This window comes from Triticum urartu, chromosome 6A (genome assembly GCF_056163025.1).
Source record: "Triticum urartu cultivar PI428250 chromosome 6A, HENAU_Tu73, whole genome shotgun sequence".
In the NCBI taxonomy this organism is placed as follows: domain Eukaryota; kingdom Viridiplantae; phylum Streptophyta; class Magnoliopsida; order Poales; family Poaceae; genus Triticum; species Triticum urartu.
Genome location: NC_141878.1, coordinates 43,646,833 through 43,660,596, shown reverse-complemented (window position 1 = coordinate 43,660,596; position 13,764 = coordinate 43,646,833). Strand labels below are relative to the sequence as shown.

General features: G+C 46.2%; 1 protein-coding gene and 1 long non-coding RNA gene across 2 annotated transcripts; one reads left to right on the top strand and one right to left on the bottom strand.

Annotated features, from left to right (window-relative positions):
- Positions 1 to 5,317: 5,317 nt before the first annotated feature.
- LOC147963753 (uncharacterized) lies at positions 5,318 to 6,603 on the bottom strand. The gene is made up of 4 exons (XR_015609392.1): positions 6,405 to 6,603; positions 6,119 to 6,289; positions 5,943 to 6,003; positions 5,318 to 5,829 (listed from the first exon to the last, which is right to left on the bottom strand). It is a non-coding gene; the product is annotated as an uncharacterized LOC147963753 (long non-coding RNA).
- A 1,320-nt stretch (positions 6,604 to 7,923) lies between these two features.
- On the top strand, positions 7,924 to 10,762 carry LOC147963752 (protein FAR1-RELATED SEQUENCE 5-like). Its single transcript, XM_087531170.1, has 5 exons — positions 7,924 to 8,184; positions 8,266 to 8,956; positions 9,058 to 9,519; positions 9,624 to 9,911; positions 10,013 to 10,762. Exons 3-5 carry the CDS (start codon positions 9,157 to 9,159, stop codon positions 10,418 to 10,420), a joined length of 1,059 nt encoding a protein of 352 aa, XP_087387296.1. The 5' UTR covers positions 7,924 to 8,184; positions 8,266 to 8,956; positions 9,058 to 9,156; the 3' UTR covers positions 10,421 to 10,762.
- Positions 10,763 to 13,764: the final 3,002 nt, after the last annotated feature.

The following is a 13,764-nucleotide window of genomic DNA, read 5'->3' as shown; positions in this document are numbered from 1 at the left end:
GGAGCAGCATCGCAAGCAAGAACAAGAGCGAGAGCAGCAGCACAAGCAAGAGCAATAGCAAGAGCAGACCAGGCAGGGGACCGAGAGCAAGAGCAGAGCAGCAACGCGAGCGAGAGCTAAAGCAGCAGTAGCTCCTACTGATGTGGACGTCGCCACCGAGGGAGCGACGCCGTGGAGGAAGTGGCCGGCGACGCCATCGTGCATGGAGCCGCGCCGTGTCGGCTTGGGACCGAGCGCCGGCTGCACCGTGAGATCGAATCAAGAAGAAAATGCGGCGATTAGTGTACAACCTCTTTGGTGGCACCGATTAGGCCGCAACATCATCCGAGGAAACGGTGATGGTGATGCTCTTCCGGTGGTGCAGGTGAAGACGGCGGTGTGGGAATGGAGGTGGCGCGAAAGACGAGGGGAATGTCGGGGCAGCTCCTTGGAGGTGGAGGACGGGGTGGCTGAACCGGCGGGACGATGAGATCGATGACGGATCCTCATCCGGTACGGGGGATGAGGGACGTCGAGGTGTTGTTGTGGACGACGTCGTCGGGGAAGAGGCTCCCGCTGGGTGGCGGACGGAGCGGGGTGTGGGGTTTCATCGCGGGTTTTTGCGGCCTCGGTGTATGAATTGGTGGGCGGATGGGATGGCAGTGGGGAACCATGGCTTAGAGACGCACTTGTCCGAAATATGGGGTAAGTTACGAAAGGACCCCCACTGATTTGAGGCGGTTCTTTCGGTTCAGGGGTACCACGGGCATTTCGCGTGTCGAGATTTCACGGGAGGTGGGAGTTTTCGCGTGCGTTGTAATTTCGGAATAGCAAGGTGCGGGTTGAGATGGAGGGAGTTGTCGGAGCACAACGAGACAAAGATATATCTTAAATATTTCAGGCTAACAAGGCTCGGGTTGAAATTTCCAGACAAGCCTAACGTGTATTGTACCAAATTAATGCGCACTACAAATGTTATTCAAAACTTTGAATTCAAGTTATGTTCAATTAAAATATTTCGCTACGTGTATAATGCATGCAACCTAATACTCAAACGAATGTTTTAGTGCATTCCAAACGTATATACTACCGCTTCAATATGAACTAAATTTGAATTCGTTTCTCTATTTGAATAAGATCTACAGTAATGATTGTTGTGAATTCAAAGTATTTGAATTCGTTTCTCTGTTTTAATAAGATCTACAATCATCATTATTGTCAAGTTAAACCATCATTTGTGTATTATCTTCACAACACACCACATGATTAGTCTCGAGTTACATATGAACTATGTGTACTATATGAACTCGAACTAGATTTTTTGAATCCACTTTATTTTGATTTCAAATCACATTACATTTCTAACTCTAGCTAGATCTTCATAATCTAAACCATGTCTCATATGTATAATGTGTTTATCACATTATGTATGGTGCCCCACCCCCTACGCCTACAAGTATTTAGATGTGAGTTGCAAACACCACACATTACCACAAATTCAAATAAAATGTGAGAATGTTCGATATATAGTATTGTTTAGATTGTTCGATATTTAGTTGTAAGCTGCAAACGCCACACATTATCACAAATTCAAATAAAATGTGAGATTGTTTGATGTATAGTATGGTTTAGATTGTTCGGCATTTAGCTGTGAGTTGCAAACGCCATGCATTATCACATTATGGTATAACATGTGCACAGCACGTGTATCACCGCTATATTCATGCATGCAATGTTTAAAACACTATGATCTCCTATTCAAATATATGAATCCCCTTTCATATCAAATTATGATCTTTGTTAGTCTCTTACACCCACACAATCCTCTAACCTTTGTAGCTACCACTAACTTTCTCTCGTGCATGCACACGCCCTCCTCGCCCTCCCCCTCCCTCGGCATTCTATCCACCGGGCACATTCATTTTTTTTCTTTAGGTCATTCTCCTAGAGTCTCCACAACTCCTTTCCGACACACACCGATCGATAAACCTCTCCAGCGATGCCTGCCTACAACATACACACACACCTTCAATCTCCTCCTTTATGTGTCCTTGCCTCGTGTCTTTCATACGGTCAGACACACGTGTAAACTCTCGCCCCTCTTTTCATCGATCTCACAACCGCACACTCCTCCCCCTATCTAGCTAGTAGTTGGGCCCCTCGCACCACCTCCTAGCTCCATTCTCTCTGTCTATCCGTCTCGCTGGGCCTTATTTGCCTCTAACAAATGGATGTACACCGACCGATCTCTCGCTATACATATAGCTAGCTAGGTCCTTATAACTCGTTTTTACCCACACGTCAATCGATCTACCTCAGTAGTTGTGTCTCTCCCTTCCTCCGACAAACAACAATTGATCTAACGATCTAGTTAGGTTTTCTTACCAAACACATGGTTCCCCTTCATCATCCATGGATGCGTCCCGACAGATCTATCACGCACAGGCACACACAGAAACACATCCCCACTCTTATTGATAACATTGCAGTTCCACCCTCAGTTTGTCTAATAGGCCTCTCCCACCATCTTCGAGAAGCAACTCCATCACCCATCCAGCACTCTGCCCCTCTTCCTCCCTCTCCCTCCCTCTCTCTCTCCTCTCTCTCCCCGTCCCATCATATTTCCTGTCCTTCAGTTATGTATGGATGTCGACCGATCTCCCTCAAGACATAGCTGGGTCTCTCCTTCTCAACACATATACGAGTCGTTCTACCTCTATAGTTAGGCCTCTGCCTACCCCTCCCCCACCCCCCTTCCCCCCACACACACCGATACATCGAGCGCTCTAGTCATGTCTCCCTGCCACACACAAACTTGACATGTGCCCTCTAACGTTCCGATAGGCCAGTCGCCCTATATCTTTGACTTGTACACACACACAATTTCGATGGCTCTCTTCATCGATCTCGCACCCACCCACTTGATCCTCTCTTCGACTCTATCGATAACTATGACCCCTCCCTTTCTTCTCGTGGATTGCCCGACCTTCTATGTATGATATGGATAGGCCTCCATTTCACACACATTGCATGCAAAATTTTGTTTGAGATGTCATCGACACATATTCCCACAAATAATTCACGAAATCAACCCCCCACCCCAAAACAAAAAACACTCACGAACGCGGTTTGTATCTCACACACACCCACGTAGGTGGGGGACGTGCACGAAGAGAAGAGGTGCATGCACGGCGCACGTACTCCCGTCTCTTTCCCAACCACACCCGCGCGGGTACACGGTGGAGCTCATTTCTGTACGAAAAAGGCAGCCCACGTGGTAATTTGGCACGTGTACTGGTTGTCCACTTGGTGGAGGGAGGATTGTCTACCACGGGTGAATAAACAAATTGCGACTTGACGTGTTATGTTAAAAAAAGAGGCAAACCATGTAGCACTACTAGGAAAAACGCTACCAATAGCGTAGGTTTTTTTTATAGCAGTAGCGCGGTTTCCCGCGCTACTGCTACGGCGCTACAGCTAAATTTTAGCAGTATCGTGTTTTTTACCCCGCGCTACTGCTAAAAAGTTAGTAGTAGCGCGTGCAACCCACGCTACTACTATTCCTAACCCACGCTACTACTATTCCTAACTACTAGTAGAATGTCATTCTTCCCCCACGCTACTGCTAAGTAATTAGAAATCAAAATAAAATAAAATTTAGATGCAATATTCATGGATACAAATCAGGACACATCCAGGGCAAAATAAATGAAGGTCACAGAACCATTTTAACACTTACATTCTTACTTAGCACTTAGCACTTACATTCTTACTTAACATCTCAATTCAAAGAGATCACGAGATCCCGTTTATACTTCAGACGCACACAAACATCACCGAAAGGTAGGTACCTTCCCTAGCGTTCCACCACCAACCTAAGTAGACCACTTCTCTAGATGTATCTACCAAGGTGTCGAGGTCCTTCACCTGGGCAACCTCCAGACAGTGGCGTCGAGGTCCTCCACCTCAACGACTCCGGACGGTGGCGTCAAGGTCCTCCACCTCGGCGACCTCCGGCGCCACAATCACCTGGACAATCATCTCTATGACGCGGTCGCAGGGCTTCACGGCAAAGTCCGTCTCTGAGTGGTTGAAGAGCATGATGCCCACCAGGTCGCGGTAGTCCACGTCGATCACCCCTGCGCCCACGATGGGAAAGTGAAAACTTGTTAGTTCGGGTACTTGTGCAGATCCAGTAGGGTATTTTCTTCATTTATCAGTCTCTTTTAGTCTATTATGAGTCTTCGAAACGGAAAGACACCTACTAAATGCATACCCTAGCTATACGTGTTCATGCTATCTTGTTGTTTTGGTGTATACAAGAAATTAATACTTGTGTATTTGAGCTATATATGCTTGAAATATTTGACAGTTAACATTATGTTCTACATTTATTGTTGCATGGATAGGGAAATAGACAACCAAGGACTTCAGAAAATCAATTCCCACTGCTTTTCAAAACAGGGAATAGGCGAAGTCTATTTTGAATTTTGATATTCCATGCCAACTTCAAGTATATATGCTACCATGTAATCTTTGAACGTGGCAAAATGAGATTTCAGGCTTTGTCAACCTTACCATGATCAGTACTAAATTCTCTAGGCTGCTCAACCTTTCCTTGTAGGCAGCATTTCTTTCACCTAGTATCTCGTTGTTAAGTTTGGAAAGAAACCTGCATACTTTCAAATAGTCATCCATATCCTGAAGAAAAAAACAGTATACATTTTCAGTGACTCACAATATATCATCGAATACTGCTTTGGTTTACTCTAAGAATAATTGCTACAAGACTCTCTACATACATACATACAGGCAAAGCAATTTTCACCAAGAATCAGCTAGCAGTCTAATATAATTCCCTTTCCAATTACTCGAGGAGGAACTGATGAAAAGACAAGTTAATTAGCTGGTACAAAAATTAAACCTTTTGAGATGGACGGATGCTCTCTTCACTCAGATCTGAAGATGGACGGATGCACCCAGTAGCTTTGTCGCTGATGGCGACGGAGGAGAAGATCTCTGCACAAACCTTACCACTCCGTTGCTATCTTCTACCTGTAAATGAAAACAGACCTTACTTATCAGAGAAGCAAATGTGAATTTTTTTCAGATTAGATGTATTCAACAGAGACAGTTCAATCACAGAGCTCAATATCTACTAGCTTAAATTCAAATGCTTTACTCAAGATTGAGATATCATACTGGACTCTGGCTGCACACTAACTACTCTGCGAGGTTTCCATCTAAGAAACTATGTACAGAGATAGTAAACGACTAGTCAGAATACGTAAACAACAAACTTTATACTAGAAGAGCTGTCGACAGTTACAGAGCCATTCTTCTTAAGTTAGTAGGAACCTTGCTGCTGCAGCGTATTTGGGGGCATTGGACATGGTATCCATGCCACCGGCGACGACGGCGTTGTTGATCCCCGGCTGAATCGACCACAAGCATGACAACTATAAGGAGTAGGCCAACAAGCAACAACATAAGTATAAGGTTTGGTAGTCAACCATGTGGCTACTCCGTTGAAGGTAGAGAGCTACTACCTCTCTTGCACATGGAAGCACTAAGAAAAATAGAAAACGAACCCCACAACCAACCTGCACGTGGCAGGTATTTCTTTGTGTGAATCTACACGAACACACACATACCTAGATTACCATGTCGAGCAGCTGCGCAACATCAATTCACAATTACAAAAACTCAGCAGGTTCATATCAGATAAGTGACAGCATTTTGAAGTCTCGTTGTTTCAGATCTTACCATTTTCTTCCTATCTTTGGATTGCAGGATGTTGGTGAGCCGCTCCTTGGCCGTCACGAGGTCGTTTTGCAGCTTGTCGTAGGCCTATGCATCATGAGCAAGAACAACAGTTACAGATAGAGATACACAGACAGAAGTCATCGAGCTAGCTTGGATTATGCAGAAAGTTTCATGGAGTTAAGATTTTGCTCACTGACCGACTCCCTCCCCGATGACCTTCTGCATGGCCTCCAGCTCGATCAGTCTGTCTTCGTTTGCCTGCGTGCACACGCGGAAGATATCAAAATCAAGCTGGAATTGATCAATTGGAACAAAATCTACCACACGGAGCAGAGGAATCATCAGGTAGAAATGTATGCAGTTTGGTACAGACCGCTGTCCTGGTGACCGCGAATTTGATCTGCGCGATCTCCCGCTGGATGTGGTCGAAGAAGGCCTTGTTGAGCCTGGGGTGGAGCCTGCCGATCTCGATCTCGATCTCCCGCGCGTCCGTGTCCAGGAAGAACTCCACCAGCCCGGCGTCCATCTCAGGTATCACCCGCGCCTGCACGCAGCCACGCCGTGGCCGTGTCATCTTGTCAGCTCAGCTCAGCTCAGGCCGGCAAGGGGACGTGCTCGACGGACGGAATGGCAGCCAGCCAATGAATGAGTTACCGTACCTCGCGCTCCTTGCGGCGGCGCTCCTGCTCCTCCTTGACCTAGAGGTCGAAGGCGGCGCGCACGTCGGCGTCGCTGTCGAGGCGGCGCCGGAACTCGAGCCGCGAGATGTGGCCCGGCTGCGGCGGTGCCAGGATGCCCTCAGGGTCCTGCGTCCCAAACCGAGCGCGTCCGGTGGACAGCAGAGGAGAGGAGGTTGAGGAAGGGGGGACGGGAGACGAGTGCGAATTTTTGGAGGCCGAGCACCTCGGGTTGGCTTATCTCGGCCGTTCGGTTCGTCCTCGTGATCCGTTCCTGTCGGAAGCCTGCCCCCCACGCTCGAGCAGCAGGCTTAGGTGCTAGAGCCCCTAGGAGTACACCGGTGGCACACCTGTTACTAATTTGGTGTTCGATGTGCTGTGTGTAGGTATTGGACCTGGCACAGCTCGGGTAGTTTTAATGTTTCCAACCGTACGAGGTCGAATTTACTGCGTGTGGCCCACCGCTCCTTCTCGATAAGCTTGGAGGTGGGGGGGAGTGGGAGGGGTTGGTCGAGGAATCCAGTCTGGTTAATCCTCTTCTTCATCAGCCCACCTCTGTCCGCCTCGTCGCCATGGATTTGAACATGGACCTCGGAAATACAACTGCGGGACCGCACAGGTTAGGAGTTCTGCCGCCCCATGTTTCAATCGCATGTCTCCTGCTCTATATCTTGAATCGCATCTCACCTGCTATAGATAAACGCGGATCCGTTGATATGCAGGATGCCGGTCTTGGAGGCACGTCCTATAGCCATGGCCGGGCCGGTTGAGTCGCAGGCTTCTCTTAGCATAGCCGAGGCCGAGGTATGCCGCGTCGGAGACGGCGCACAGGGCGGGGGGAGTGTTGGATTTCCGCCCATGGGGGAAGATTTCAACGTTTGTTCAGAGGCAACCAGCGGCTGGACCAGGAGGTATGTGTGCTAGATCTTGATCCACTCCAGCTTTGTCCACCGCTTGGATTTAGTACTTGATTTCCCATGGATTCTTCTTCTGTGGTTGTTCATACATAATCTCTGCAGTAAAATTTGCAAGTTCAAGGCTGACAGTCATAATAGAAGTGTTACTGATTCTAAATGGATCAACGTTAGAGCAACATTGATCCTCAAATAATAATGATTAGACTCTTTTTTTATTGAGGCTGCCAAAATTGTATCCAGAACTAATATTAGTTACTGGTGGAGGTACTGAAGTGCTATCCTGTACTGCTGCATTGAAGTAACTGTCAAAGTTGTTAGTTTTGTTATTCAAACGTGTTTCTGAATTTATGGGCAAATAGTTATGGTAAGTGAAAAATCTATTTCATAATAACACTTTACATCAGGGTGTCCATCGAATCTTGTTCTCCTGGCCGCTACGGCGAGTTGTAGTGTAGATACATGCTGCATAATTATAGAATCTGTATTCCTATCAGAATTCTTAGGGGTTGTCTGTGTTAATTAGGGAAAGTCCTTTGTGAGTTGCTTGGTGCTTATACTCGATATAATGATTTTGCTTTAGGGTGAGGATTAGCAAAGCACCTGCACAGAGGGAGGCAAACCCAAACAGAAAGAGTGCTCTGGAGATTTCGATGAGAGCATTCATAACAAAGAAGAATGGAAATGTTATTAACCCAGAGATTGGTACTTCGTTCGATTCTGTTGATGAGGCCTATGAATTTTATAACTTGTATTCCTGGGAAGTTGGTTTTGGAATAAGGTACGCCAAGAGCAGACTTAATGTGAACCGATCAAAGTGCATGCAGGAGATTGTATGCGGGTGTGCGGTGAGTTATCTATTAACTTGAATCAGGAAAACTTGTGCTCCTATGGGATGCTGACTATGAATCTGTGTGCTTGATTTGCAGGGGAAACCTTTGAAGGAGAACAGCAGGTCGACTAGGTGTGGGTGCAGTGCTATGATAAGGCTACTAAGGTCAGATGACAATGGATGGTATATATCTGAGCACAAAGCAGAACATAATCACGCTCTTTCGAGCACATGTGGGGAGAAGATGCATTGGAAGTCGCATAGGCACATTGACCGTTACACACAAGATTTGGTGAAGCAACTTAGGTAGAATAATGTGAGTCTCAGTAAGGTCTTCAGTATTGTTGGTAGTTTCTTCGGCTCTGTTGAGAATGTTCCTTTTACTAAGAGGTCGTTGAAAACACTATGCCGTAAGATAAACAAGGAGCAATCAGATTCAGATGCAAGGAAAACGATGGAAATCCTTGCAGAAATGAAGGCAAATGACCCAGAATTCAACTATGCAATACAAGTTGATGAGGAAAGTAGGATAAAAGCACTTATGTGGGTGAACGGGCGAAGCATAGACCAGTACAGATGCTTTGGCGATGCAATAACATTTGACACAACTTACAGGACAAACCTCTATGACATGCCCTTCGGTTTGTTTGTTGGCGTAAACAACCATTTCCAGAGCATAATTTTCGGTGGTGCCATGCTTAGAGATGAGAAGGAGGATACGTTTAAGTGGGTTTTCAGAGAATTCGTACATATGGTTGGCAGCAAACATCCCAAGACGATATTGACTGGTGAGTGGGATTTCAAGCTCGCAACAAGGGCTTTAAAAAATGTTCATACATAACACATAGTTAATTTTGCTTACTAATAGCATGTTTTCTCCATTTTGTAGACCAGGCACGCTCTATGGAGTTGGCTATCAAGGTGGAATTGCCAAATACAACTCATAGATGGTGTAAATGGCATGTACTGAAAAAAAACAAAGGAGTCAATGGGTTCTCTGTGGGGGAAGAAGAACAGTGATTTCAAGAATGACTTCCACAAGCTTGTCCATCACATGATAACAGCGAAGGAGTTTGAGAATGGATGGGATGCAATGCTGGAAAAGTACTCAGTGAGGAAACATCCCTACCTGACACAAATATATGAAGTGCGACACAAGTGGGCAAAGCCGTATTTCATGGGGGTTTTTTGCGCCAAAATGACAAGCACCCAGCGCAGCGAGAGTGCTAATCACCTGCTGAAAGGATATGTGCCACCAGGATGTCCAATGCATCTATTCATCAGGCAGTATGAGAAGCTCCAGTTCGACAGGGAATCTGAGGAAAGCTTCCAGGAGAAGCGCACTGCTCTGGTACACTTTCTCTGCTTTCTATTCCAACTAACTCTTCTATAGATATAATGGTGCATTGTCGTTTGTGAGTGGTGATGACTGAGTTAGTTTTATGTTCTATGCAGAGTGGTGTTCCTTTGAGGCTAAACATACCAGTTGAGAGGCACGCAAGTAAAATCTACACAAGATCAATGTTTGAACAATTCAGTGAGGCACTGTACAAGTCTTTTGCACATGAGGTTGATGTTATAGAACATCAAAAGGTTTACAGGGTAACGCATCTCGATGCGGCAGCTCGGGAGAAATGGAGCAAAGTTGTTTTTATTGTCAATGTGGATGACGAGGCGAGCTTCTTTGATTGCGAGTGTGGCACGTTTGAGCATTCTGGAATGGTTTGTTGCCATTCTCTGAAGGTAATCGGAAGAAATGACTCTATGCATGAATTTGGTATGATAAACTTTGTTGCTGGAATTACTTTGGACCGCAGTCTTATGTTCTGTCTTTTGATTCGTAGGTGATGATTGAGTTTTGTTTGGCAAAAATACCAGATAAACACATTGTTAAGAGATGGACAAGGGATGCTAGGGATATATTGCCTGATCACTTAGTGCGGTACCAGAAAGACAGAGGCCCACCAGCGTCCGACACTTTTAGGCACAACCAAATGTGGATCAGGGCGCTGGAGTGTGTGCGCCTTGGCGATAGCAATGTGAAGTGTTATGATGTGTTCATGGCAATGATGAAGGAGGTATATGCCACTCTGCTGCCACTTAGCCATGACAAGGATGGCATGGGGCTGGAAGAGAGAGATGCTGTAGCTAAGATGGCAAGTGCCACAGCTTGTTCCGGTATAGTTGAACATGGGAAAACTATGGTTGAAGACTGGAGATCAATCATATTGTTCCGGCATTGCAGCTGCTAATTGCAAACGGGGATCAGGAAGACCTACTACAAGCAGAGATAAAGCGCCTTATGAAGAGAAAATGAAGAGGTCTCGATTTTGCAAGATTTATCGTAAGGAGGGACACAAATGCACCACTTGCCCTGATCGCGGCGACATTCCAAAGGCTCCAAGGAAGGAGCCAAAGTGTACCAAATGTGGAGTAATCGGACACCGTAGGAATGTATGCGGCAAACCTACTGATCCATTCGAGCCAAACTTCCTCTAGGAGAAAATTTTCATAACAATTGGCTTCATGCCTAAGGACTTTGTAACCCCCAAAATTATATTGCTTCTATGCGCTGATAATGGACTAGTCGGTCCATTCATGTATCCATAACATTTGATCCTACTATTTTGATGCAAAGTAATCTTCTTTATGCATTGCCAGTTTTTATATGTTGTATTGTTGTTAATTGGTAATTTGGCAAGTCATATTGCATATTTGTTGAAAACAAATAAGTGCTGGGCCGGTTCATTAGTTTGTTGGGCCTCCATAATATATGAAGGCCCTGGTGCTTTGTTGCTGGTCTTGGGAGTGTTTTTGCGAACACAGCTGGGTCATGGGGGTGGGGAGGAATGCCAACTCGTAGGTACAACGCGCATGAACTTGTGTTCTCGGTTATGGATTTCCGCGCGGACGAGCTGGTAAAGATTAAGGGTGACCCGATGTGCACGGCAAACACCTTGTCTCGCATGCATGGAAAGTTGGTGTACGGGGAGGTGGGGGGTGGGTCGTTGTGGTGGGCGGGGCGATTTGACAGCACGTCGCGTGCTACTTGTGTTGCAGAGGTCACGCGGAACAGGCTGACCAGCGGGTTCACATGTTCGTCCGCTGCACCATTGTTGTGATGGATGATGGATGCGAGGCTCAAGGTTACAGCTGATGGCTATAAAAAATTGATCTATCTACTACAGCTACTACACAGGCGAGGTGCTCATCCACAGGCGAGGCGGGTGTTCATGCCATTGTGCAAAGTGATGGATTTTTTTGGTATAACTAAAATAAATTATTTCAACGGTGTATTGCTAACTATCCATTTTAATTAACTTGGACTAATATTAGCGAGGAGTTAAGCACGGGGTGCCCTTCGGCGGATCAACTGGGAAGTCTACTTCTTTGTTTGGTGCACTCAGCGTTTAGATGAGCCTCCCTAGAGAGCTATGTCGCTGTAAATATTTTTGTATTGCACCGGGCGGCGCGGTGGACGTGCCTGATCGAGCGGCAGAGCACTGTTGGCACTGGAGGGACATGTGTACTAGTGCTAGGACATGGACATGCCAGTGTGTAGCTGTGCTAGCATAATAATAAAAAATTCGTAATGATGTCAAAATTCGCGTGCGAGGGAGGAGGCAGTTCCTGACGGGATGTTTTGCCACAGACTACGATGAGGGGCGCATGGGCTGGAGTTAATGCTGGTTGTACTGTTATGGCATCGGTGAGGAGAGGAGATGGATTTTTTGAGGAGCTTGCTGTGCCATCGGTGACTCTATCCATTGCGCTCTTCCCAAGAATTCAAAATTTGGAGAATGGATAGACTTGGAGCCATTGTGGTTCAAAATTTGAATGAAATGTTGTGGAGGGAAAGAGAGGAATTTCGCTCTTCTATTTATAGAGGTGGCGGGTTTCTCTGAAATCACTCCAAAGAAGGAACAGATGGCCCCTCCCAGCAGCGCCAGCATGCACTCCGGTGTAACCACGTCCGAGGGTTCCACTTTGGCGCCAAGCTCTACCGTGGACTGGAGGGAGATAGAAAGTGGCCCCAATGGTTGCTCGTCGTCCGTGGCTACTGCAGATGACGAGGTATTATTCTAACACATCCATGAAGAAGAAAAAATGGAGATCTACCATAACATATGTTCTCGTGCTGTCCCATGTGTGACTTAAAACAGGGAAGCGTGCTTGGGCAAGGTCCAGTTCTTTGAGAAGTAGTTGAGCCTGACAATTATCCTCCTGAAGTAAGAAACCTAAGCATTTCTTGAAAAACACTGATGTTTTCGGTTGTGTGCTAAACAAAAATATTGCTGTTGGTTCAGATGATTGTGGTTGCCGATGTGAGCTGGTTGGAGGAGGGAACCGGCGATTTTGATCCTTTCATGGCACCGGCACATGTAGAAGGGAAGATGGAGATGGATCTTGGTGATCACGAGTCAGGCACAGGCACTTCAGGCTACGGCCAGTTGGAGGACGACGCTGAAAGTCCACCTACAAAGCGTCAGAAGCTGTGATTTATCAGTAGTAGCTACAAAAATTAAGCTAGATGGAGAAGTTTGTTTCTCTGGCTATGTCCAAAATGTGATGCAAGATAAATTTGTAGTAGTAATCTATGTACGGACCACATGATTAATGAATGTTTGCTTTTGGGTAAACATTAGCCACACGTGGGAAAAAATTCCCTAAATTACTTTTGTGTTAACGATATTGTTGAGAAAGCAAACAGTTTGTTTTTTGAAGCCAAGAAAAGGTTTTGTCAGCGTGTGTGTGTCCAAAGATGTGCATGTGTGATGCCAAGGTGCACGTGTTGTGGGGGTGATTTGGCCACAGAGAAAAGGGCTTGTCTCAGAAATTGGATTAATTAATCCATAAAACAGTAGTATCGGGTTTCACTGATCATGTTCCATTAGTACGCAGGGGGGAGTGGTTGGCTCATGACTATAAATACAAGAAGCTGGACCAACTCGACAGCCAGTCCACCGCACACACCACCCCCGAGACTCTGCTTTGGGAACTAGCCTGCTTCAACAGTTGATACTACTAGTTGGAAGGCAACAAAGGTTGGTTATCCTTGTTCCTTGTCAATCCTCTTTCAACTCCTAGAAATCGTCCTTGATGCATGTTTTGATCGTTGTTTTGTTCTTGAGCATCATATCTATGTGTTTAACTCATCTCTTCCTTGCTTGTTGGTGTTTTTCAGATTTGTTGCTGCTAGCTAGCCATGGCACGGAGGCGGCCCAAGGGCAGCTCGCCGGCGCCATCGCCGTTGGCCGGAAGTTCAACTGCTGCTGGCTCTTCCATCCCGGCGCCTAGGCGAGTCCCAACTGTCCAGACCTCGTTCACCTCGATTGTGTTGCAATCGCTGGCGGGTGAATGGAACCCCGAGGTTAGAGACGTGTTTGGGGAAGTAGGTTTGGGAGACTTGTGTAAGATTAGGGTTCTAGGAAACACAAACCGAATCTTTTCCATGTCTTTGATCTCCAAGATAGACCCAGATACTATGAAGATGGACATGGGTGATGGAACATTTGTAGATATCAATGCCAGGGCTGTTGCTAGAGCAATTGGTCTTCCTAGCGGTGGTAGGAAAATAGACATTCAGGGGGGGCGT